This window comes from Mobula hypostoma, chromosome 11, assembly GCF_963921235.1.
Source record: "Mobula hypostoma chromosome 11, sMobHyp1.1, whole genome shotgun sequence".
Classification (NCBI taxonomy): domain Eukaryota; kingdom Metazoa; phylum Chordata; class Chondrichthyes; order Myliobatiformes; family Myliobatidae; genus Mobula; species Mobula hypostoma.
This window is the reverse complement of record NC_086107.1, coordinates 46929180-46957133: the sequence shown is the minus strand read 5'-3', so window position 1 is coordinate 46957133 and position 27954 is coordinate 46929180. Positions and strand designations below refer to the sequence as shown.

The 27954-nt window shown below is 40.2% G+C and overlaps 1 protein-coding gene across 1 annotated transcript in view; it reads right to left on the bottom strand.

The window, feature by feature from the left end:
• The window catches only part of LOC134353707 (uncharacterized), a 32169-nt gene extending 5749 nt beyond the window's left edge, over positions 1–26420 (bottom strand). Inside the window, exons 1-9 of the mRNA XM_063061993.1 lie at positions 25937–26420; positions 18001–18354; positions 16339–16665; positions 15108–15224; positions 11799–12212; positions 9809–10165; positions 8274–8585; positions 4724–5050; positions 2044–2352 (exon numbers count right to left, since the gene is read on the bottom strand). Of these exons, the coding sequence (XP_062918063.1) occupies positions 2044–2352; positions 4724–5050; positions 8274–8585; positions 9809–10165; positions 11799–12212; positions 15108–15224; positions 16339–16665; positions 18001–18354; positions 25937–26009 (2590 nt within the window). The 5' untranslated portion in view covers positions 26010–26420. The remainder of the gene's footprint in view (positions 1–2043; positions 2353–4723; positions 5051–8273; positions 8586–9808; positions 10166–11798; positions 12213–15107; positions 15225–16338; positions 16666–18000; positions 18355–25936) is intronic.
• Positions 26421–27954: the final 1534 nt, after the last annotated feature.

Genomic DNA, 27954 nt, shown 5'->3' with positions numbered 1-27954 from the left:
CCAAAATGTACTGGTCCCAATGTGTCCCAATTAACTGGAATCCATTGTACTTAATTTATATTAAGAAACTGTACAAACAAAATAAATTAGCTGTATGCAATATCTACTGAAATGAACAAGTCATTCAGCAACCTCTGGCATTCACAATATATCTGACCAAGAATTTCTTAATGTATATGCAATGATACTCTTTCACTTCAAAGTCTGTATTTCTATAGTCTGTGACAATGGAATCTGTACGCAAGCTACAAAATCAGGCTAACTACTAACTACCAAACTTAGAAACTGCCAGCAAATCATTAAAAAGTATAGCTAGTTTATAACATCCTCATAGGACTTGAAAGTTTAATTTGAGAAATATTAAGTTTCCAATAAAAATTAATAAAACAAGTTTTTTCGTATTTTTCTTCCTTTAGGTACTTCCCTTAATCCAAAATGTACAAATTAATCTGCACAGAGGCTGCCTTATATCTGGAATCTGCTGCCACAGAAGGTGGTGGAATCAAACAGGCAAGGCAAAGGAGGATTATATGGTCATAATGTGTGCATACGTAGTCAGTATAGAGAGGCAAAATAGTCGACATGGTTTGTGCATAGTAGGTCATGTCTAAACAGTCTTATAGAAATTTTTGAGGCAGTTACCAGGAAATTTGGTGAATGAAAGTCAAAGGATGTTGTCAACACATACTTTAGCAAGGCCTTTAACAGGATCCCACATGGAAAGTTGGTCAAGAAGGTTCTGGTAGTAGATGTTTGCCTCTCTGAATGGAGGACTGTGCCTTATGGTGTGCCGCTGGGTCTGTTGTTGTTCGATATCTATATTAATGTTTTGAATGATAATGTGGGAAACTAGTTCAGCAATCTTACAGATGACACCAAAACTGGGGTGTAGGAAGGAAGGCTCTTAAGGTTATCAGTGAGATCTAGAACAGCTGAAAAATGGCAAATTGAATTTAATGCAGACAAGTGTGAAGTGCTGCACATTGGGAGGACAAACCAGATTAGGACTTGCACAGTGAATGGTAGGGCAATGAGGAATGCAGCAAAACAAAAGAGATTTGGAAATGGCCTTCATAAATAAGTGTATTGAGTGCAAGAGTTGGGATGTTACAATGAAGTTGTATAAGACACTAGTGAGGCCTAATTTGAAGTATTGTGTGCAGTTCTGGTCACCTATCTACAGGAAAGATATTAATAAGATTGGAAGATTACAAGGATTTTGCCAAAACATGAGCACCTGAATTATAGAGAAAGGTTAAATAGATTAGGACATCATTCCTTGGAGCGTAGGAGAAAGAAGGGAGATTTGGTAGAGGTATACAAAATTATGAGGGGCATAGATAGGGCAGGCTTTTATTCCCTGCTGAGTTTGGATGAGACTAGAACTAGAGGTCATAGATTAAAGGTGAAAGTTTAAATATGTACTAGGACCATGGGGGGGCACTCCTTCACTCAGAGGGTGGTGAAAGTATAGAATGAGCTGCCAGCAGAAGTAGTGTATCCGGGTTTGATTTTATTATTTAACATGCTTGGATAAATATATGGATAGGAGGGCGATGGTCCAGGTACAGGTCAATGGGATTAGGCAGAATAATAGTTCATACTGACTAAATAGGCCAAAGAGCCTGTTTATGTGCTAAAGTGCTCTTTGACTCTAAAAGAATCTGCATGGATGTGGTCAGAAAATGGGCTTACTTGTGTGCTGTACAACTCCATGACAACAATGATTATTATACTTTCTACACAATATATATTTTTACCCTTTACTGAGCAAATGAGTGTGTGTGAAGATTCTTTCATCTGACTAGGCAGACAACTTCTCTGTTGGTTTCTCTGTTCTTGGTTGTCACAGATCTCCACGTGAAGAGCCTCACATTGGATTAGACATTCAAAGACAAGAAGTTTCTTCTAAAAACCCATGAACCGTGATGAACAAAAAAAAACATTCTTCTGAACTTTTTGCAAAAATCCTTATCATCTTCAATGCCTGTTATATGCAATTTTAAAAATATTATTAAAACAGCATTTCTGCAATTCACTCACCTTTCAGGGGAAGTTGCATGTGTTTTTTGAATTCATTTTTAGAATGGTCTTTACACAGAAAGACTAACTCTTTTCCAAAGTCTTCTGCGATCACTACAAAATTAAGGCAACTCTCTATATTGTAAGTCTTCTGAGGGGTACATACAAAATCTGAATGAGTTACTCCTATTTTCACAGGCTCAGCTCCTTTGTACCACTCAAAAGTAAAATCTTTACTTGGAAGATCATACACCCTATAAGACACAGATAAATGATGACCATACGATGGAATCTTTGGCTCGATGTTGAAGTCTGAAAATCTCGGTGCACCTACAATGAAAAGAAATCATATTTAATAGCTACAGAAGACTTGATATGGGCATAATATATTTCCAAGCCTTTTCTTAAGCAATTCTTTGACATTAGGTGTTGGTGACAATGGTAGCAGTTTTGTCTATTTCCACCCATCCTTGAAAAACTGAAGAAAAGTATTAATGCTTTCTCATCATGCCGCTACGTGAAAAGGTAACAGAATTTTGGCTCCACTATAACTGTCTAAACCAAACTTAGCAACAATTAGTGTCTCCATTGGGAACACCAGCTATCAGACTACAAGGAAATCCTAGAATTCTGAGATGCCCTGAAGCCTGATGTTAACATATATAATTGCTGGCTTCATCACTGGGCACACAACTGACTCAAATAGTGGAATAGTGATGAGGGGCAGGTAAGGTCTAATTCATGTCACATTGGTAATGACATACCCATGGAATCAATTGAAAGAAATCAACCAGTGGAAAAAGGCAAAGATTGAATCATTCCATTTAATATCAGCGAATGTATACAGTTTACAGCCTGAAATTCTTACTCTTCACAGACATCCACAAAACAGAAGAAAACATCAAAGAATGAATGACAGAAAAGTGTTAGAACCACAAAGCCCCCTCCCTCCTAATGGCAGCAGCAAAGCATCAACCCTCCCCTTCCCCGTCTTCTCCAGCAGGAAGCATCAGCCCCACCGCCCACCATGCAAGCAACAGCAAGCCCCCAGAGAGACCATGATCTAGAGTTTATCAAAAACTACAGTCCATGACCCAGCACTTCAACATGCCACAGGCTCTCTCTCTCTCACCAACAAGGGAGGAAGAGGTATCACTCCTGTCACAGCAAGAGGTCAGACTAACAGCTCGCTGTTTCGATGTTGCAGTCCCCAGTGCTGTTTATTCGAGCTCACCCAACTTGAGAACCAGCAGACTCTTCCCCCACCACCCCCCCATCAAAAGAGAAAGAGCGAGACAGAAAGAGAAAGACAGGCAGAGTCAGACACAGACAGATAGATAGATCACTCAAGTGCAGTAGCCTCCGACAGCCCTGCTGTCTCTATGTTCTCATCCGTAAAATAAAAATAGACTTAATTTTAGCATAATTATTTGTTAGTATTTTAATATGATTTTTAATGGCCTGCCTCTTTAATTATACTCTATTTATAACTGTTCCCTACTTCAGACAAATTTGACATCATTCAAACTGTCATCAGCTGCCAAGATGGCCTGAGATGTCAAGTACTCGAAATCTGAGACCTGCGTGCAAAATTAAACCCACTGCCTTCTCTGGACAACAACTGGGTGCAGCCAAGTGGGTCCTACAGATGGCAAATTTAGACAGCATGGTCCATGTGAGTGAAAGAAATACATGTTCAAGTCATGTGGCTTCAATATGGTCCCATGCACCTGGTGTGGTCATTTCTAAGCAGTGGAGGTTTAGGAGGTGTAATTAAAGTATTACCAACACTTTATGTGCGTTATTCACATGGGAAGCAGCATTTGCAGGTAGCTAATGATGAAGACAATGGATATTTGTATTGGGTGCCTTGCCTGCAATATCCTGGCTAGTTAGCACAGCACTAATACATCCAGAGAACAATGTTCAATTATACTCCAGACCCAGTCTTGTCAGTGAAGTAGACACCGTATAGAGTCAGATGTACAAATCACCACCGGATATCCAGCTTCTGATTTGCTCTGGTATGCTATTGTATGTACACGCCCAGTTTGGTTGTTTCTGATCAGTAGTGATTCCAGGGTATGAATGGTGGGGCAGATTGTCAATGGTCAGTGAACATCAGAAGGAAGTAGTTAGGTCTTTTTCTTCATCTTCAGTGCTTATATGTATTCAATTTACTCAGACTAAGAGAAAGCAGGAATATAGCATATAGCTGCATATCAACAACTAATTAGGTTTTAATCTTCACAAAAAAACTGAACCATCCCTTTTCAGAATGAAAGGAAAGCAAAGGAAGTACAAAATTGGATAATCACAAGTGACCCTCCCCCCATGTTACAGAATTCACCAATTACTGTTCTGAAACCTGAGATTTGAATTAAAATTTAATCTTAGAATTTACGTGAACAAAATAAGTACTTTTTTCAACTCAAATTTCTTGATGCATGTACAGATAGTGTGGCTATGAATCCTGGACGAACATGATACGCACCCTTCCCTAAGAATAGTGACCCTCCTGTACCATCCTCTTCCACCCCCAGCCCCTGTAGAATGGTGGTTGCACATGTGACATTATAATACTCAAATAGTTCTCAATTAACATTCTCAGAGCAGGTCTTGCAATAAACTCTGGCTGCTACTCTCAATAAAAATCTTCTTTCCGATACCACACTTCAATATACAGAAAATTTTAACTCACCTTTAAGAAACAATTGAAAGCATTGGTTCTGGGGTTTTGCAGACAAATTTGAATGATAAGCTTCAACTCTGAATTCAGCTTGATGATCAGCAGAGCTTGAAATCAACATTAATTTGGTGACTTTGTTGTATAAACCATTTTCACTTTTTAATTCTTCATTAATGATTCCATATTTTGTATTTTCATTTATTCTCACGTTATCTTTGAACCAATCAATTTGAATTTCCTCTGGATAAAACTCCTTTATTTCACAGGCCAAGGTCAATGCCTTCCCAATTTCAGGGTTGACAGGATCACAGGTAATTTCATTTATTTTGGGCGAACATACTATAAAGAGAAATAAGAAAAGCTAAAATACAGCTTAAATTTTGTTTGAGGTAGATGTTCCACAAACTTTTTGGTAACATGTATTTTGAATAGAATTAGTGTTTATAAATTAACAGAATGCCACAGCATGGACTATCAACATTTAGCGATCAATTTAAATGTTCACTCAGGTCTCCCGGTATACCAGAAATTGTCACTTAATATTAACTCCGCAAAGAATGAGAAGTAGTTTCATTCCTTCTTGTTACATTTTAACCATAGAACCATAGAAACTACAGCACAGAAACAGGTCTTTTGGCCCTTCTTGGCTGTGCCGAACCATTTTCTGCCTAGTCCCACTGACATGCACACGGACCATATCCCTCCATACATGGATGGGAGGTGTATCTGTCCAATTTATTCTTAAATGTTAAAAAAGAACCCGCATTTACCACCTCGTTTGGCTGCTCATTCCATACTCCCAACACTCTCTGTGTGAAGAAGCCCCCACTAATGTTCCCTTTAAACTTTTCCCCCCTCACCCTTAACCCATGTCCTCTGGTTTTTTTCTCCCCATGCCTCAGTGGAAAAAGCCTGCTTGCATTCACTCTATCAATACCCATCATAATTTTATATACCTCTATCAAAAATCCCCTCATTCTTCCACGCTCCAGGGAATAAAGTCCTAACCTATTCAACCTTTCTCTGTAACTGAGTTTCTCAAGTCCCGGCAACATCCTTCTCTGCACTCTTTCAACCTTATTTATATTCTTCCTGTAATTTGGTGACCAAAACTGAACACAATACTCCAGATTCGGCCTCACCAATGCCTTATACAACCTCATCATAACATTCCAGCTCTTACACTCAATACTTTGATTAATAAAGGCCAATGTACCAAAAGCTCTCTTTACGACCCTATCTACCTGTGATGCCACTTTTAGGGAATTTTGTATCTGTATTCCCAGATCCCTCTGTTCCACTGCACTCCTCAGTGCCTTACCATTAACCCTGTATGTTCTACCTTGGTTTGTCCTTCCAACATGCAATACCTCACCTCTGTATTAAACTCCATCTGCCATTTTTCAGCCTATTTTTCCAGCTGGTCCAAGTCCCTCTGCAGGCTCTGAAAACCTTCCTCACTGTCTACTACACCTCCAATCTTTGTATCATCAGCAAACTTGCTGATCCAATTTACCACATTATCATCCAGATCATTGATATAGATGACAAATAACAATGGACCCAGCACTGATCCCTGTGGCACACCACTAGTCACAGGCCTCCACTCTGAGAAGCAATTCTCTACTACCACTCTTTGGCTTCTTCCATTGAGCCAATGTCTAATCCAATTTACCACCTCTCCATGTATACCTAGTGACTGAATTTTCCTAACTAACCTCCCATGTGGGACCTTGTCAAACGCCTTTCTGAAGTCCATGTAGACAATACCTAGTGCCTTCCCCTCATCCACTTTCCTGGTTACCTCCTCCAAAAACTCCAATAGATTGGCCAAACATGACCTACCACGCACAAAGCCATGTTGACTCTCCCTAATTAGTCCCTGTCTATCCAAATGCTTGTAGATTCTGTCTCTTAGTACTCCCTCCAATAACTTACCTACTACCGACGTTAAACTTACTGGCCTATAACTTCCCGGATTACTTTTCGATCCTTTTTTAAACAACGGAACAACATGAGCCACTCTCCAATCCTCCGGCACCTCACCTGTAGACAGCAACATTTTAAATATTTCTGCCAGGGCCCCCGCAATTTCAACACTAGTCTCCTTCAAGGTCCGAGGGAACACTCTGTCAAGTCCCGGGGATTTATCCACTTTAATTTTCCTCAAGACAGCAAGGACCTCCTCCTTTTCGATCTGAACAGTTTCCATGATCTCACTACTTGTTTCCCTTAATTCCATAGACTTCATGCCAGTTTCCTTAGTAAATACAGACACAAAAAACCTATTCAAGATCTCCCCCATTTCCTTTGGTTCCGCACATAGCCGACCACTCTGATCTTCAAGAGAACCAATTTTATCCCTTACAATCCTTTTGCTCTTAATATACCTGTAAAAGCTCTTTGGATTATCCTTCACTTTGACTGCCAAGGCAACCTCATATCTTCTTTTAGCCCTCCTGATTTCTTTCTTAAGTATTTTCTTGCACTTCTTATACTCCTCAAGCACCTTATTTACTCCCTGCTTCCTATACATGTCATACAATTCCCTCTTCTTCTTTATCAGAGTTGCAATATCCCTTGAGAACCAAGGTTCCTTATTCCTATTCACTTTGCCTTTAATCCTGACAGGCACATACAAATTCTGCACTCTCAAAATTTCTCCTTTGAAGGCTTCCCACCTACCAGTCACATCCTTGCCAGAGAACAACCTGTCCCAATCCACGCTTTTTAGATCCTTTCTCATTTCTTCAGATTTGGCCTTCTTCCAGTTAAGAACCTCAACCCTAGGACCAGATCTATCTTTGTCCATGATCAAGTTGAAACTAATGTAATCTTTCTAATCAAAAGCCCCATGAGATGTATTTTACAGATCTTTTCAAAAAATAACAAGAATTAATCCAGAATGAATGGGTGCACTACCGTAGGGTGGTTATCAAGACTTTGGAACATTACCTAGCATTATACATCATCAACCAGAATTGCATCTTTAAGATTTTTCAGAAATAGTTAATGCTCAGTCAGGCGATACATACTGAATATCATTATTCGTGTTTTTCAGAAATAGGATTTTTAATATTCCTCGTAATTTTATCATTACCCCGTCCACTTTGAAATTGATCAGTAACAAGTCATTCAGTATTAAGCATTGCTCTTCAATGTAATCTAATTATTTAACAGCAAGATTATTTTTCCATGGCCAAAGGTTCCTACATTGCAAAAGGAACCCGAAATCAAGAGGTACTCCAGAATCTTCAAGAGTCTCTAAGGCACGAAAGAGGCAAGTAAGTGTAAACAGAGTCCTGGCAAGCAGTCTAGCTATATAATTACATCTACTAATTACACTTACTTATTGTCCTACTGTGTTTAGAGTACTATTGTGTTCCCAAGTGTGAGGAACTGGAGCATCTACTTTTCTGACTAGACTCATTGTGCAGGAAAAAGGAATGTTGACTGAAAACTGTGTGAATGCAATGTACAGAATTAAAACATAGATAACTTATAACAAAAAGCTTTATATTGTTTAAATATAGTTAAGTTCATGACAAGAAAATAAACATACCTAAACTTTCAGGAATATATTCCACAAACTTTGGAAGTAAAAGGGTTTTGTGATTAACCTGACATCGGTATTTACTCTCTAAGTCCAATAACGTTGGAGTTACTGTGCAAGTAGTGGTTAATTCATACAATTCGTTGCCAGGATTCTCAATTATTTCAGATGTTTCAAAGTCCATTATCGCCTTCTTATCTTTGAACCACTGGACAGTAATTTCTTTAGGATAAAATGAATGCACGTTGCAAGAAAGAGTCAACTCTTTGTCTATTCTAGGGTTCACTGGGTCACACAGGATGGGATTAAGTGAAGGAAATGCTGCAAAACAGAAATAATTAAAGTTTTTCTAAGTTCATATGTATATTTCATATTCCTGACAAACACACTCAGAATTCAAAACATTTTAACTAAAAAGCACAATGTGCCAGATTATTTTTCAAAATTGTACCAGAGAATCTATAACATCCACTTGAACTGTGAGATCAGTAATGTGCTTAACAGCACAGTCAAAATATGACACTTTCAACTGTATTACTCGTATGTATTTGAATGGTACATGGTAATCTTGAATGTAATTCTAAGGATAGGATATCCTAAACTTTAGAAAAAAATGTGATGGTGTTCAAAAGTGCTAATTAACATATCTTATACATAGTTCAACCAATAAGCAATCTGAATCTGCTTGTAGTGAGCGGCATTAAATTATATCAGAATAAGTAATGAAATAAAACACAAAGAAGGAAGAAATAAACATCCCTGGCATTGCTCCTGCATTTTCTACATTACAATAATTTGTAATGTAGAAAATGCAGGGGCAATTTTGCACATTAATATCCAAGGAATTACAACTGAAAGTAGAGCATACTTAATAATAAAAAAACTAGTTCACTGGAAGGAAGTTAAAGCAGAAAATTCCTGAAATCAAAACCTTCACCTGTTCTATCAGCTAGCTCTTGAGACAGAGATGTTAGAACAGAACTATCTCACAAACTACTGTATGTTCACTACCAGTATCAAGTATTCTTATTTCAGATGTAGAATACACTAGCTGTAGAATACAAAACTAAGGATTTTCCCTATCACAAATCTATAAAATGTGAAATTTGCTTGTGTTTTGTTTATAAGGGCTGAATCAGTGGAACTTGAATCATATGGCGTAATAAAACACACATACAGAATCATGGAAGATTCAGTTAGATTGACATCACAACTTAGCACTTTATTATTTCACCATTTGTCTCTCTTAAATATATTCTAAAGGACTGACGATGTTCTCCCTTTTTAAAAACATAATAAGAATCCCATACAAAGAAAGCTGGAATCACAGGAACACAATTTATAATAACTGGGATTTACACGGATGCCACAGAGATACAAGTAATAAATGATTAAAGTTGAAAGTATTAGTCAGTAAAAAAATACCTCAGTGAAATATCATTTATTGTCTCTGGTTGAAATATCTCGTAGTAATGTTAACAAAGGATAGATGACTATGCATTTTAACAAAAAGTGTACTATCAAGAACTTAGAATCCGAGTTACCTTTTACATCCAGCTTAATACATTTTTCTTCTGGATGTTTCAAACTCACGTGATCCACTTCACAGAAATACTCATCACCATCATCTTCTTGTACTGTTGCTTTAAAGGTCAACATGCTGTAGACACTGTAAGTGTTGCCAGGAAAACTAAACTCTTTCACATTATGAGAATATCGGCCAACAGAGGAAGTTACTTCATCTTCGGTGTCCATCAGGAGTGATTTCTCCCCTTTTATGTTTCTATACCATTTGATTACTAAAGGACGGGGCTTGAAAAAATTTATTGGACATGTCAGCATCACTAAACTGTTATGCTGCACAACATGAGGTATAATTATGTCGGACAATTTAGGAGCAACTAAAGAGAAAAAGAAAGTAAAATCAGTTTAACTTGTATATAACCTCTTTCAGAAAATGTTATAGTATATTTATATCAAATTCATAAAATGAAAAGTCATTTACAATACAGAAATTAAACTGCACATATACTTCAGGCTTGAAATACTTTAACTTTCTTTGCAACATGTCTAGTCCCCATCCAATTTTCCCATTCTAATTTATTCCTATCTTATAAACACAAGATGCTGAAAATCCAGAGAAACACACACAGAACACTGGAGGAACTCAGCAGGTCAGGTAGCATCTATGGAGAGGAATAAAGAGTCGACGTTTTGGACTGAGACCCTTCATCAGGACAGGAAAGAAAGGAGAAAGAAACCAGAATCAGAACCTGACTTTTTCCCCCTTCCTTTACAGTCCTGATGAGGAGTCCCAGTGTGAAACATTGACTGTTTATTCCTCGTTATAGATGCTGCCTGACTTGCTGAGCTCCTCTGACATCCTGTATGCTTCATGCAGTATCTCTAATTTCTCTTTCACATGCCGCAATTTTCAGACTCAGTGGTGCAGCTCTGCATTTCAGGGCAAATTAGCAAAATGATCATCTCATCAAGGACAGTCAAGCAAAAGATTGGTCGTTCAGCCCACAAACCAGTCCCGATGTTCAACTAGTCCTTGAAGTTCACTTTATCTTAGTTTCCAATAATTTACCTTGGTTCCACAACCTGTTCCCAATTTTGTAACTAACTAAATTTCAAAAGTTTTCCTTTGGCTGTAAAATGCTATGACGTTTCCTAACACTGAGAAAATACAGAAATCCTGACAAAATTCTTTAAATTTTAGTTTAACTTTTCAAATTGATCTAGTCCTGACAGCAACTTTTGGAGTGGAAGTGCTTTATGGACTTCAATAGAGGTACTATCTCAGTCCCTATCTAAGGCATTGCTACAATACTTCCTTCATCCTTCTGAGCTTATAGTCCTAGACACATGAAATACTGCAGATGCTGGAGATCTAGAGCAACACACACAATGTGCTGGTGGAGTCAGCATTTATGGATGGGAATAAACAGTCGACATCTCAGCCTGAAACGTTAACTGTTTATTCCCATCCATAGACACTGCCTGACCTGCTGAGGTCCTCCAGCACATTGAGCCTATAGTCCTGGTTCCAGATCCATTTTCGTATATTGTACATTTTAAAAAGTGGAGTAAATTTATTTCCTTATATTATATTTCTTGGTGGCACATATATTATCTATAACTGTGTAAGAATGCCTTTAAATAAATTATTTTACTATACTGGATGTACGTACATAAAACTAATCCATCTGCTAGGCAGAAGATCTATTCTCACATAACTTAATAATACATCATAGCAACTTTCAACAGTAAAAATGTCAACTTTCAAACTCTTTTGAAAGCAGAGTATGCAATTAAAAATGAATAACATGAACTCCATAAGAAAAGTAAAGAACATCAACACAGTAAATTGGAAAATCCAAGATTGTAAATTCCGGGCTCTACAAACAGGTACTTATTGATTTTAATCATAAATGGTAATGGAGATCTAACATTTGCACAAATTAAATATGACATGCCCACAGTCTCCCAATACAGCAATGACTTTATATTGATTCAAAAAATGCTTACTTCCATCAACACGTAAGCAGATATGTTTTTCCTCTGTTCCAGTCGGATGCCACACTCTACATATGACTTCTACTCTGTCATCCATTGTTAGATCAGGATAAACTTCAACAGTGCTAGAAAGGCTGTATGTTCCATCATCATTGTCCTGGAAATTTGGTGTGCGGTGTTTCCAATTAACCAGAGTTTTATTTCCTAGCTCTATTTCTTGTATCCTGTTTTTTCCCCAAAACCTTCCTATCATCTGATATCTTTTGAATTCGCCAATTAATTTCTCCCTAGCGTCACTTTGTGTCTTCAAATACCACCAAACATGAATCTTATTAGGTCGGAATCCAGACACATGGCAAGTGATCTCTGCAAGTTCTTGGTGTATAATTCGAGCTGGCAACTGAATATCTGATAACTTGGGTGGAACTGAGAGAGAAAAAAAAAGAAATATAAACCTGGATTAATCAAAATTATCTTTGACCTCTCTTGAAAATTAATATCAGTTAGGATGAACAAGCTTTAGTGAAGACTCAAGTTTGATTGTCAAATACTATTATTTGATTTCAATCATATTTCATGTTTGCCATCCAGAAGTCAATATTACATGAGGTTGTTAAACAAAATAGGAGCCCATGGTATTACAGAAAAGATGCCAGCATGGATAGAATTTTGACTGGTTGACAGGAGACAAAGAGGAGGAATAAAGGGGCGCCTTCTCTGGTTGGCTGCCAGTGGGAGACTAGTGGTGTTCCACAGGGGTCAGTATTGGGACTGCTTCTTTTCATGTTATATGTCAATGACCTGGATGATAGGATTGATGGCTTAGTAACCAGGTTTGTGAATGATATGAAGGTACATTGAGAGGTAGTGTTGAGAAAGCAGGGAGTTTACAGAAAGACTTAGGCAGATTAGGAGAATGGGCAAAGATGTGGCAGACAGAGCACAGTGCCGAGAAGTCTATTTTGGCAGAAGGATAAAGGCATAGACTATTTTCTAACTGGTGAGCAATTTCAGAAATCAGAGATATAAAGGGACTTGGGAGTCCACATGCAGCACTCCTTAAAGGTTAACTTGCAAGTTGCGTCAACAGTAAAGAAGGCAAATGCAATGTTAACGTTCATTTTGAGAGGGCTAGAATATAAAAAGGAGGATGTAATGCTGAGCCTTTATACAGCAATGGTCTGACTGCATTTGGAGTATTGTGAGAAATTTTAGGCCCCCTATCTAAGGAGTTACTGGTATTGGAAAGGGTCCAGAGGAGGTTTATAAGAATGATCCTGCGAATGAAAAGGATCCCATATGAGGAGCAGATGCTGGCTCTGGGCCTATACCCACTTAGTTTAGAAGAATGAGGGAGATCTCATTGAAACCTATTGAATATTGAAAGGCCTAGACAGAGTGCACATGGAGAGGATGTTTCCTGTAGTGGGGGAGTCGAAGGCCAGAGAACACAGCCTCAGAATACAAGGAATCTCTTTAGAACAGAGATAAGAAAGAATTTCTTTAGCCAGAAGGTGGTGAATCTGTGGAATTCTTCATCAGTGATGGCCATGGAGGCCAAGTTATAGGCTATATTTAAAATAGAATTTGACAGGTTCTCAACTAGTCAGGGCATCAAAGTTCATGGGGAGAAGGCAGGGGAATGGGGTTGAGAAAGATAATATATCAGCCATGATGGAATAGTGAAGCAGACTCAATGGGATGAATGGCTTAATTCTGTTCCTCTGTCTAATGGTCTTAGTTAAATTAGATCAATGCTAGGTGAACTGCAGCCTTATTATGGCTCATTCTGCTAGGATGAGCTTAAAGACAATGCTTAATGATTACAAGCTGCTGTTACATTCCCATGACACCAAATACATAAATGACAATTCCTAAGGTGGCATCAGCATTTCTGACAGATAACGACCAAATCAAGGCCACGTAAAAGGAACATAAATGTATAAACTTAGTGCAAATTTAAATTATGTAGAAAAACAAACACCCTGTAAAAGTGGGACCAAATATAGGGCAATAGCAATGTTCAATAGGGTTCATCAGCCTTGGACGGCAGCCCACTAGGAGAAGGAAAACTCTGATTTTAAACCTCCACTGCCTTGCAGCCATACCCACCCATGGGAAAGGTTTCGGGAGTAAACCCTGAGGAAGAAATCCGGAGCCCTAAGGCAGTTTGATGCTGTCTACAATTTCACTCTGGCAGCCTCCGCGATGACACTGGTGCCAAGCTGTATCAGCACTTGCCCTTCCCTTGAACTACATCAGTGACGTGGAGAGGGGGAACCCACTGCATAGGCAACAGCCGGTTCTTCAAATCTTCCTGCCCAGGCCTGCTCCCTGGAGAGGACACAGTCCACCAGAGGCGCAAACCCATGATCCCCTGGGATCAACGGCTGCCTACTAGCATTGTTCAAAGTTCTGCTGCAGTTCTAAGGTGTGGAAAAAGCATAAAATGTGCCACACAGAAGTGAGGTAACAAAACACAAAATATGAGAAGAGTTCAAAATATGTTTGCTGTTTTAAAATATACATGTGAAATAAAAATAACGCATCTACTGTACATTCACATTCTGCAGTACAGTTTAGAGACAGCACATTGCGCCAGTCTACACAAAGGTTTTTTTGAAGCGTACTTTGTCCAGTTTACATTGGAAGCACTTTGAAACACACTGGTGGCTTTTCCAACTGATCAAAAGGACTGCTCAAAGATCTAAAAAAACTAAGACTTCCTTGTGCTACCAGCAAAATATAAATTCGGCACTAAATAGTAAATTTAAAAACAATAAATCAACATCATTTTCCTCAATGCAGCAGTTAACAAATTAATTTAACAAATAGCAATTTCCTCAATTAACAACTTAATCCTTAGAATTTCCTTCCCATGTAAGTGTTACTCAATTCACATAAGTTCCAAAAGAACTAAGCAGTGGTTATTGGTAACCTCGCTGAATCAGTGAAATAAATTAATTGTACAACAATAAAATGCAAAAGCAACAGTGACATTATGCAGCTTTATAAAGCAAACTATTAGAGTTCAAGAAAAGATTCTACACAAGAAGTTCATGAAAATTATTCAAACTATGAAATAAACTTACAGTAACATTTCACAATTAATTTCAATTCAAAGACTAAACATTCACATTTAGTAATACCAAATGAAATAAATGAAAATCTCAAAACTGTAGCAAGTTCTGTGCAGCACTGGTTAACCAGAAAATTATAAAATCTAGCATAAAAGCATTGTTTTTATTGTGTCCCATCCCAATAATTTAAGTTTCCTCTGAGTCAGTAACTACAAATTCATTACTGATACACAGACATTACCTTTGTACATGTACCACATGTAAAGAAAAATTCCTATTCCTAGTAGCAATACAGAGATGATAATGCTTGCAGTGACGCTTCCAACTATTGCTCTTTTGGATATTCGAATTTCTGCTTCTGTTAAAAAGAAGTGCAAAAGAATTTACAAGATGGTCACTTCAAAGTCTTTTCCTAGCAGCTGTAATCTTTTGTTGAGTATCTAGTCATTAAGGAACAATTTTGAAACATGGAATAATTTAAAGTCCATTAATAAAAGGAAATACCCACAGGAAATAAAGAGAAAGAAAGAAATTTTGTTACTTTCTACCTATGATTCAACTGACAACCCAAGAGCATCTTTCCACCGTTGCCAACTTCCACAATATTTATGAAAGTGAAAGTATTTTGAAATCGAGTAAAATTAACTCTGAAGTTACACAATTGTCAAAAAACTTAATGCCTGATTAAAAAGGATAGTGAAGTTATGGGATGAAAGAAGCAACTGTGAGAAACTTCCCATAAAATGCACAACACTTTGGCAAAATAACTATCAACAATACACATGTATTTAAATTTACTTGCACCTGCGCAAGAGTTCATGGATACATGTAAGCATAAAGATCCACCAAAATAATCTGTGTTAATATTCAGTTTAATCAATGCTATAAAAGCCTTTGAAAATTTTACGTGAAAAGAAATTTTCTTTAAAAAAAAATCAGACTTGTTTTCCAAGTAAATTTTACAACTACAACTACAACCCCAGCCCCAACCTCATTCTGGTCTCACACATAAAACAGACATTCCATTTCAAGATGCCATGAGACAAATTTACCGGGTGGACAACAGAAAATATTCAAGGTTACTGTCAAAGTCTCGAGAAAAAAATGCAATGGCATTTTCTGGAATCTCTGCCCACGATTCCCCAAAGTGGAGAAAGAGCATTCTAGGTGGAAATGAGAACCTTGAACCAGAAGATCATATGAAAATCCAGTACAAATGATGGCAAAGCGTATCTTCTCTCCCCCACAGTGGAAAGTACCTATCCATCCCAATAAGGCAACAAATCCCAAGTTGGCTTATCAGTCACCTAATGAGCTACAGAATCAGAGCCAAGCCAAGACTTCTTGGATCCCAAGAGATGGCCTAAAACAGACAGCAGCAATCCACCAAGGTTACTCTCAATGGGAACTTAACTAAAAGTTCCAAACTTCAAATTTTAATTTTAAAAAAAAGCAAGTGTACTACAGCTAACCTTTCAAAGTCACTGCAGCATTCACAGTGTATGGTTCTGCAAAAGTCTTATGTGTCACACGACATCCGAAACTGCTGCCAATGTCTTCTTTCTGAGGTTCAAACCGAACTTCAGCGGTTACTTTGCATGTTCCATCAGGATTTTTGACTGGTGGGGTAATGCATAGATCTGTTAACAGTTTTGTTTTACTTTGTGATGGACTTGACTGAAACCATTCCACGTTGCTTTCACAAGGATAATATCCATTCAAATGACAACCCAAGAACATCTCGCCACCATTGCCAACTTCCACAACCTTTCTGGAAACAACAGTCACCGTGGGTTGTGCTGTAACACAAAAATTGTACATTAATCTTACAATAGTTCTTCAAAGCTACTGTATACAATAAAAATGGCATTGAACTGTAAGGAAATAAGTTGGAAATCAGTGATTACATCAAACATATATGCCTGGATACACATAGACACCATCAACAAATAGTAGAATTGAGAGGCTAAAATCATTATGAAAGACTTAAGTCTGAAGCTGAGAAATGATTTGATAGGAGAAGGACAAAAGAATGAATGGGTTATATAGAAGAACAATGCAGAAGACAGCTTAGATTAAAACCAGCATCATAGCTATAGCTGGGTCAATAATAATTTGGACACTAACGGTAGCCAATTAATCTCCCTACCAGCATACGACTGAGATGTGGGAGGAAACAAGAGCACCTGGAAGGACCTCTTAGTGTCACAGGGAATACGTGCAATTCCGCAGGATTGAACCCAAGTCACTGTAGCTGTGAGCTGCAGCTCCACTAGATACATGCACCTTTGACAATATAAAATTTCATGACTGCTAATATGCAGGTTTTTAATCTATCCCAATTGCACAGCAAAAAAAGGATTTTTTTTAGCACCTAATTCCGTATCATGTAAAGAAGCAGCTAACATTGCACATTTACTCATAGGTTACATTATCCTTACTCGAGTTGTGTAATTTCTGAATTCCGCACATCTCTTTGGAAATGCTCCCTTCCATGATTGACACTTTTAATGCAGAATTGACTGACACAATAATGAACAGTGCACTATTTGACATATTGTTGCTAATGGAACACATTCTGATGAAAGAGCATTAGTCCAAAACATTTGTTGTTTCTCTCTTCATAAATGCTGTTTTACTGCTTCAACTTTGCTGTTTTGTGGCAGATTTCCAACATCTATATCATTGCTTTTCCATGACTGAAATCCATGACCACATTGATCATATTTTATTTTAAACTTGAATTCATTTGAAATGATGAATGCAAAGATTTTGAACTACTGCAAGTTTGCATTTGAAGTAACTCGATCATTTGCACAAATATGTTGTGTAAAGGATCATCAGCATGTGAGACAACATTTACGTTCAGACCATTATGAAAAATGAGATTAGAAAACACAAGCACAAATTATTCTGCAAAATCAAACTAAGACATCGGCTGTCTTTCAGTTCATAGCTTCTACCTGATATTATTTCCAATAATTTTTGTCCTTAATTAGGATCGCCAATAAATGTAGAACTTTGCTTTCATACTCAGGCAAAACATTGTTTCCAAAAATATTTTCACTAAAATACAAACTTACATATAAGATGCCACTGTATAATTTACAGTTATGTGAAATAAATCAACTTACCTAAAACTTCAAGCTTCATCATCACGAATTCTTTATAATCTGGTGGAATAACAACCTCACACTTGTACTCTCCACTATGTTTCAATGTAACATTTCTCAGTAAAAGTGACATGCTTCCATTTTGAATGGCGTTTGCAGACAGCTCAGCTTCTTCCCATTGAGATGTTATGTTGCCATTAGAATACATAAGGATATTTACTCTTTCAGTACCCTGACTGAAAACCCATAAGATGCCTAAATTCTTTGGGTTCAATGAGATCCCAGCCAGGTTGGCAATTTCACACTGCAGAAGGCTATTTTTGTGAAGGATTACTTCCACTGGACCTTTATTCGTTTTCAGCTTCAAATTTCCTTCTATAAATTTAAGACAAAATATATAACTGAGTGAATTGGACAAAATTGTGCATACATTTATCTTAGCTATTATAGAAAACATTATAGACCATTTATCCAACTATTCCAATATTTAAGTTAATATTTTTGTTATGAAATACTTGTTTTCACATCATGCCTCAGTCCCCAACTTAACTCTGAGTTCCTTCCCATTGTCACATGCCAGTGATAATAAACCGGGTTCTTTTCTTTTGGCGCGTGCGTGTGCGTGTCGGTGCATGATTATGTTTCTTTCATGCCTTTACAAGGCACAGAGAGAGAGAGACTGTGTGGCTCGCCACTCCTCACACAGACATTTCGCAGTATTTTCCCTTTATTTTACAAGGTTGAGTTGCGATCTCAACACACAACCCAGCACGGATGGAAAGCATACTCGGGAGCGGCCCCGACAGGATTTGAACCCGGGAACCTCCATTCCAGGGTCCGGCGCTGATGTCATTGCGCCACCAGCTGGCCAATAATAAACCTGGTTCTAATTCTGATTCGTACAACCAGCTAAGATTCCTGCATTCCTCACTTTCTAGAATCTTGCACTTCTCAATTATAATTCCTCCACTGCTGACAATTGTACCTTAAGCTTCCTATGATCCAAGCTTTGGAAGTCCAAACACAAACATCTCCTTTCTTACCTGAAGACACCTTTTAAAATGGCTTGTGGCTGTTGCACAATAAAAAGACTGAGGCGCTTCTCAAAGCACAATTTGTTTGCTAACACTTTTCTGAGCTGTGCCTTAAAATATTTTACCGCGTATAATTGCAAGATGTTATTTCCCCCTATCCTATCTCTTTTTAACTTCACTATTAATTAGGTCATCACAGTTTCTGATCCAACTCTGAACTCAGGTGAGATTCCAAAGAGTCATTGCAAATCATAAACTAAAGAAAATGGAAGTAACATGACAATGATCATTTCAGGTTATTTTCCACATTAAGGGTGTCAATAAAGTAGATGAGAAGAGGGAAACACAATTTGTGAGCACTGCATCTCAGTACAGCCACTACAAAGGCATTACAATGAAATACCACAGTCTAAAGTCCTGTCAAGAACACAAAAAACAGGAGTTGGAGTTGGCCACCAGTCCCCTCAAAAGTTCCCCTTTTAATATGATCTGGGCAAATCTATGCTGGCCTCAACTCCACTCCCTTGCAAGCTTTCCATAGCCCTCATATACTCAAATGTTTCAGATATTTACATATCTCCACTATATATGATCTGGCCTCTACCACCTTCTGAGTTTCAGAGATTCATTTCACTCAGAAATATCTACACACCTTAATCTGCATACCAACCTCCCCTCAACAGACTATCTGCACTTTTTGCTACCTTGGTAAAGCAGCCAATATAACCAAATACCCCACTCATTCTGAACATTCTCTCTTCTTGCCCCTCCTATCTGACAGAAGCTACAAAAGCCTGAAAGTATGTACCACAAGGTTCAAGGACAGCTTCTATCAGACTAGTACAATGAGATGGAGGTTTGATCTCACAACTGACCTCACCATGGCCTTGCACCATATTGTCTACACTGCACTTTCTTTGTAACTGCAACACTATATTCTCCAGTCTGATACTGCTTTCCCCTTGTACTTTCTTGATGTGCTGATTTGATGTGATGAAACGTGTTGGATGGGATGCAAAACAAAGTTTTTCAGTGTAATTCGGTACACGCAATAATAATAAACCAATTTACCAACAAATCAATGTAAATAACCAACCCCTTATCTTGTACCTCTACCCACTTGTCCATGCACTTCCACAAGTGGAAATGTCTTAACATCCACCCCGTCAAGCACGCCCCCCCAGGATTTTATTCATAAATCTAAGAGCCACATTTCTTTTTTCAAAACTCTAAGGAATACAGACACAAACTGCCCCTCTTCATAGACCACTAAAAGTCTGTGTAACAGCCCTTCAAACACTTCAAGTGGTGGGCTGTTTTAAGAAGAAACATGAGTGACATTGCTACTTTCTTAAAAGAAAATAATATATTGGGTTGAACTCACAATGCATGTATAGAAAAAAAATGTACTGATTATGGCATATTTCCTGTCTATATTTTTATGAATAATTTCTCAAAGTAAAGAAAGCTACAAAGCACAACCTGGCAGTGCTGATCGCTCAGTGCATCATAGATCACCTGCTGGGAAGATAAAATGAACTGTGAGAGGCAACTGCGTAGGCTGGGGCTGCTGGCTGGGTGTAGTGGAGGGGTCGAGTATTGGAGAGACGACTGGAGTTCCGCCTGCAGTGTTTTGCTTTGGATTTTTGCTGGTTTTTCGGAAGACGAAGGCAGTTGGCTAAACAACTAGACTGTGAATGGACGGAGGATGGCAGGAGGAAGTGACAATTTGGGAAGTGAGTTAGAGATGGAAGATGGCGGGAAAGAGGAATGGAGTGTAAAGAGTAAGAAAAGAAAACAGAGGTATGAGCAGTCAAATTCTGAGGGGTCGAGGATGATCGAAAAAGGATAGTAAAAGAATGGAAAGAAGATTAGATTAAAGCAATTATAAAACTGAGCAAATACGGGGCATCTTTCGGGAACTGGAACCTGATTCATGTGACGAAGGTAATTAACAAACTTATAGGCAAAGTCAAAAGAACCAAGGTATTACGAAATGGATCGCTATTAGTGATATGTCGAGATAGTGCTCAGCAAGGCAAAGTGATAAGACTAAATAAAATAGATGGCAAAAAGTACCATGCTCAATACTCGACAATAGAAAGTGGACAAGAGGAGTTATTTCAGGGATACCAACAAAAGTTACTATGGATGAGATTAAACAGAACATAAAAGAAGCAAAGATTATTGAGGCCAAACGTTTGACAGTTACAAGAGAAGGAAAAAAGTACGATAGTTTATCGGTAATGATCAACTTTGATGAAGTGAGATTGCCGACTAAAGTTTATTTAGGGTATATGTGTTATGAAGTCAGAATATATATACCACCGCCTTTAAGATGTTTTAAATGTCAGAAATTTGGGCATATTGCGGCGGTCTGCAGAGGGAAACAAAGATGTGGGAGATGCGCTGGAGAACATGAATACGGGATGTGAGGCGGGAGCTAGGCTGAAATGTTGCAATTGTAGCGAGGAATACAGTTATTAGCAAGAAGGCAGCTGAGATACAATATGTTAAAGTAACTCAAGGGATTAGTTACGCTGAGGCAGTGAAAGGTTTCGCTGAAAAGGAGAAAGTTATTAAGCAAACAAATACAGGGAATAACAGTGAACTGTGAGGGCTGTAATATGATAAATAAGGACACACTGACAATGAATAGAAAAGATTTCATACTGCTTATGGTAGATGCAATTAACTGTTCAGTGCAAACAGACAAAAGAACAGAAAAAATTAAAATTATAGTCAAGTCTGCAGAAAAATATCTTGGTATTACAGGGCTTAGGTGGGAAGCAGTTGAAAAAATGCTGAATGGAGGATCAAACAGATCACAGGCAGGGGAGGCGGGATCTTAATGGCAATATATATTTTGCAATGGAATGCAAGGAGTCTTATGGTAAATGGTCAAGAATTTTAAAAAATGTATCAGAACTTAAGGAAAAACCTCAGATTCTATGTATACAAGAAACATGGTTGAAGCCACAATTAGATTTTGTTTTACAAGGATATACAGCAATTAGGAGGGATAGAAGCAATGGCAATGGTGGAGGAGTAGCAATTATTTATAGCCAGATATAATATAGTCAACACAGGGCAGAAGTACGAATCAATAATAATCAAAATATGGATAGGCAGAGAAAACTTGGTAATAATAAATTATTATAATCCATGTAGAAGACTAAGCAAAGATACATTAAACAAAGTGGGTGGTATAATGCAAGGGAAAATAATAAGGTGTGGGGATTTCAAAGGACACAGTACACTATGGGGATGTAAAAATGTGGATGAAAACAGATTAATGATAGAAGAATTTCTCGATGATGAAAAACTGGCATGTATAAATAATGGAGAAGGTACAAGATATAATATATCCCAAAACACAGAAACTGCAATAGACTTAACATTTATAAGTAGAGAATTAACAGGAATCAGTACTTGGAATGTATTAAAACCAACTACAGTAGGAAGTGATCACTATCCCTTACTCACAAGGATTCAGGTTAAAATAGAACAAAATGTAGGATTTAAGAGTGTAAAGCTGGAAACTGAATGGGAGTGGGAGATATTTCAAAAAAGAAGCGAAGTAAGATGCACAAAGATTTTAGATGAAAATATATCAGATATAGAAGAAATGAATGACAAATTGGTCACAGCAATTATAAATTCGGCAGAAGAAACAATTCCGAAAAGTAAAGGTACAGGAAAGAGGGAAAATGTTCCATGGTGGAATTGTGAATGTAGTAGAAGTATAAAAGCAAGAAATAAAGCATTTAAAATGTTAAAAAGACAACATTCGGTAGAAATATTAATACAATATAAAAGAGCACAAGCAGAAGTTCGGAAAACAATCAGACAAGCAAAGCAAGCATTTCGGAGACAGTATTGTACCAAAATTGGAAGAGAAACTCAACTGTCCGAAATATGGGGCATGATAAGGGATAAGGAAAGTGAATGGTATAAGAAGTAGTAAAGAGATCCTGTGCTAAAAAGTAAGGACAAAATGGCAATTAACAATGTAGAAAAAGCAGCAATATTGGCAAAAGCTTTTGTAAACCTACATAGCTTAGAGAATTTGATGGTCGAGGCTAGACAGCAAAGGGAGAAGAGGCTTAAGCAAAATTCAGAATGACGGACAAAAGAGCAACATCTGAAGAAGTGCTGGATACACCTATTAGCATAACAGAAATAGAAAGAGCCATTACGAATGCACGGCCAACTTCTCCTGGGAAGGATCAAGTATGGGGTATAATGCTGAAGCATTTATCAAGAAGTGCATTTCTAGTTCTACAGAGACTGTTTAATAAAATATGGGAAATAGGTAAACTACCAACTGCATGGAAACATTCTGTTAGTGTTCCAGTATTAAAACCTGGTAAAGATTCATCAGACCCAACAAATTATAGACCAATTGCACTAACTTCACAGCTAGGTAAACTTATGGAACGAATAATAACTGATAGGCTTACATACTTTCTAGAAAAAAGAAATCTTATTTCTCCCTACCAAAGCAGTTTTCGTAAAGGAAGAACTGCAATAGATTCAATAATTAGCTTGGAATCTGAAATTCGGAAGGCTCAAACAAATAAAGAAATGGTCTTGGCGGTATTTTTTGACATAGAAAAGGCATACGATATGCTCTGGAAAGAGGGAGTGTTAATTAAATTGAAAGAACTAGAGGTGGAAGGAAAATTATATAATTGGGTTCTAGACTTTCTTTTTGGTCGAACAAATCAAGTCAAGGTAGAAACAGAATACTCCAGGACATACTTGGTTGAAAATGGAACACCACAAGGTAGTGTCTGCAGTCCATTACAATTTTCCATAGTGATAAATGACATATTTGCACAAGTTGAACATAGTGTAGGGAAATCCGTATATGCAGATGACGGGGCTTTATGGACGAGGGGAAGAAATTAAATTTATATACAAAGGAAAATGCAAGATGCAATAAATAAAGTGGAAGAGTGGGAAAATAAATGGGGTTTCAAATTGGCTACAAGTAAGTCACAAGTGATATGTTTCTCAAGAAGTCACAAACCAGTTTCCGTGAAATTATATGAACAAAAATTAGAGCAGGTAAAGGTGATTCGGTTCCTTCATTTGTTATTTGATGAGAAACTTACATGGAAAAAGCAAATCGAGAATATTACAAACAAATGTAAAAAAATAAATAACTTATTGAGGGGTCTTGCCCGACAGGACTGGGTGCGAGCAGTATATCGCTATTAAATATTTATCAAGCCTTAATGAGGGCTACATTGGATTATGGAATTGTAGCATACATGTCAGCTGCAGAAAGTAATTTAAAAATGCTGGATATGTAGTGGTGCATTCAGAACATCACCTATATCAGCTCTTCAAGTCGAAATGGGGGAAATGCCATTAAGACTTAGAAGAATAAAGCTAATGCTAAATTACTGTGTTAACATCATGGGACATAACTACTCACATCCAGCTAAAGCTATATTGAAAGACTCCTGGGAACATAATAAGTCAAGTTATAATAGCTTTGGATGGATCGGGGGTGCAGCAGCACAAAACTATGGTCTACAGGAAATGGAATATAGCCCTACAGTTCCAGTATCTGATGTTCCTCCATGGCTCTTTACAATGCATACAGGTTTTTATCTGTAAAGAGTCTAACTATGGAATCAAACAGATAGCACACGAATATATAGACTTGCATTTTAGAAATGAACTTGTAATATTTATGTATGGATGGATCAAAAGACCCTCGATCTGGCCACACAGGTATTGCAGTCTACATTCCTCAGTGCAAAACTAATATCAGGAAAAGAACATCAAAACCACTTATCAGTGTATACAACAGAATTAATGGCAATTTTGAGTGCATAATCTTGGATAGAAGAAAATAATATCAAAAAGGCTGTAACCTGTGCAGACGGTTTATCTGCATTAACCTCAATCAAATCAAGAAAATCAGAAAGTAGACAGGATATTTTATGCAAGTTATATACACTGACCAAAACTGGGGTAGAAGTAAGCTTTCTTTGGGTTCCTGCTCATTGTTGAGTGGAGGGTGATGAAAAGGTGGATAATATAGCTAAACAATTGCTCAAATCGTCTATAATAGAGGTCCAGATCCATCTCAGCAAAGCTAAGTCAAGAGCATTATCAAAACACCTATTGAGGAGACATGGCAGAAGCATTGGGAAAGAGTGAAACAGGGAGACAACTGTACAAAATACAGAGGCAAGTCAGATACAAAAGATTGTCAAGTGGATATAGAAAGACAGAAGTGATCATCAGTTGTTTGAGAGTTGGACACACTAGTCTTAATTACACATTACACAAAATGGGGAAACATCCAACTGGGTTGTGTGAACACTGTAATCAACCAGAAACAGTTGAATATGTATTGATAAAATGTAAGAAGTATCAAAAAGAAAGTGAAGATGATAGGAGCGCTTAAGATAACAAAAAAAACTGATGTGGGTATAGAAGACATTTTAAGTGAAAATTCAAGAGAAATCCAGATCTGTATCATGAAGTATCTGAAAGACAGGTTTATTAAATAGAATATAATATAGAATAGAATATGCAATTCTGTTCCCTTCCTGTTTATCCAACGATTGACACTCCAGTCTAGCAGGTGGCGGTAATGCACCTTAAAACTGGTTTGCCAACCACCATAAAACAACACAAGAAGAAGAAGAACTGCGCGGGTTGAAGCGCAGCATAACGAAACACGGTTCTGGGTTCCAGCTCACCGACTCCCCGGCCTCGATTCGGCTCGATTCGGCTCGGCTCGGCTCGGCTCGGCTCGGCTCGGCTCGGCTCGGCTCGGCTCGGCTCGGCTCGGCTCGGCTCGGCCCGGCCCGGCCCGGCCCGGCCTAGCCTGGCCTGCCAGTCATCTCTCTTCCTTCGGCACTCCCCCCACCCCCCCAGCGCAATCCGGTTTTCACCTGAAAGCGGCACCAGGACCATCAGCGCGATCACCGCCGACACGATCCACAATGAACTCCCCGTCCGGCCCATGACCCTCGGTCTTCTACCGTCGGCTGGTTAGCCTTCCTCCCTTCTGCGTTCGTTTCACTTTCGCTCCGGAAAGGGCGGGGGAATCTGCGCCCACAGCGAGAACAGCAGAACCTTCCGTTGAAGGGCAAGCTTTCTCTTCAGAGAGATGGAGTCGTCACCTTTCCGAGAGGGGAGAAAAAGATGCAAAACTTCCTTTCTCAGACACACACACGACCTCCTTTCCTTGGAGAAAGAGACCTTCATCCCAGAGACCAGGTGTCTCCGAAGACACCGAGTGACAACTCTTTTCTTTCCAAAGAGACAGCGAAAAGCAGAGACAATCCTTCTCTCCAGGCTGAAAGAGAGAGGCAATTTCTCTCACTAGATAAAGATAGCTCACCAGCCCAACAGTGAAAAAGTACTGTATAACCCTCCCTGAGACGAAGGAGGGGAGAGGAGGGGGAGGGGGGAGGGGAGAGGAGGGGGAGGGGGGAGGGGAGAGGAGGGGGAGGGGAGAGGAGGGGAGGGGGAGGGGAGAGGAGGGGGAGGGGGGAGGGGAGAAGAGGAGGGGGGAGGGGAGAGGAGGAGGGGAGGGGGAGGGGAGGGGGAGGGGAGAGGAGGGGGAGAGGAGGGGGGGAGGAGGGGGAGAGGAGGGGGGGAGGGGAGAGGGGGGGAGAGGAGGGGGGAGGGGGGGAGGGGAGAGGAGGGGGAGGGGAGAGGAGGGGGAGGGGAGAGGAGGGGCAGGGGAGAGGGGAGAGGAGGGGGGAGGGGGGGAGGGAGGGAGGAGGGGGAGAGGAGGGGGAGGGGGAGCATGGGGGAGGGGAGAGGAGGGAGAAGGAGTGGGAGAGGGGGGAGAGGGGACTGGGAGAGGGGGGAGGAGGGGAGGGGGGAGAGGGGACGGGGAGAGGGGACGGGGAGAGGGAGGAGGGGGAGGGCGAGGGGAGGGAAGAGAGGGGAGGGGGAGAGGGAAGGGAGGGGGAGAAGGGGGGAGGGGGAGGGGAAGAGGAGGGGGGAGGGAGAGAGGAGGGGAGGGGGGGGAGCAGGAGGGAAGAGAGGGGGAGGGGGAGAGGGAGGAGGGAGGGGGAGAAGGAGGGAGGGGGAGAGGGAGGGAGAGGGGAAGGGAGGGGGAGAGGGAGGGGAGGGGTGGAGGGAGAAGGAGGGGAGGGGTGGAGGGAGAAGGAGGGGAGGGGTGGAGGGGGAGGGGGAGCGGGAGGGAAGAGAGGGAGGGGGAGGGGGAGAGGGAGGGGAGGGGGTGAGGGGGGGAGAGGGAGGGGAGGGGGAGAGGTAGGGGAGGGGGAGAGGAGGAGGGAGGGAGAGGGGAAGGGAGGGGGAGGGGAGAGGGAGGGGGAGAAGGAGGGGGGAGGGGGAGAGGGAGGGGAGGGGTGGAGGGGGAGAGGGAGGGGAGGGGTGGAGGGAGAGAGGGAGGGGGAGGGGAGGAGGGAGTGGAGGGGAGAGGGGAGGGGAGAGGGAGGGAGGGGTGGAGGGGGAGAGGGAGGGGAGGGGGAGAGGGAGGGGAGGGGGAGGGGAGGGGGAGAGGGAGAGGGGGAGGGGGAGCGGGAGGGAAGAGAGGGAGGGGGAGGGGGAGAGGGAGGGGAGGGGGAGAGGAGGAGGGGGGAGAGGGAAGGGAGGGGGGAGAGGGAGGGGAGGGGGAGAAGAGGGGGAGGGGAGGGGGGAGAGGGAGGGGAGGGGGAGAGGGAGAGGAGGAGGGAGGGGGAGAGGGAAGGGAGAGGGAGGGGAGGGGTGGAGAGGAAGAGGGAGGGGGGAGGGGAGAGGGAGGGGAGGGGGGAGAGGGGGAGGGGAGGGGGAGAGGAGAGAGGGAGGGAGGGGAGGGGGAGTAGAGGGGGGAGGGGAGGAGGGAGTAGAGGGGGGAGGGGAGGGGGAGAGGGAGGGGAGGAGGGAGTGGAGGGGGAGAGGGAGGGGAGGGGGGAAGCAGAGAGAGAGGGGAGAGGAAGGGAGGGAGAGGGGA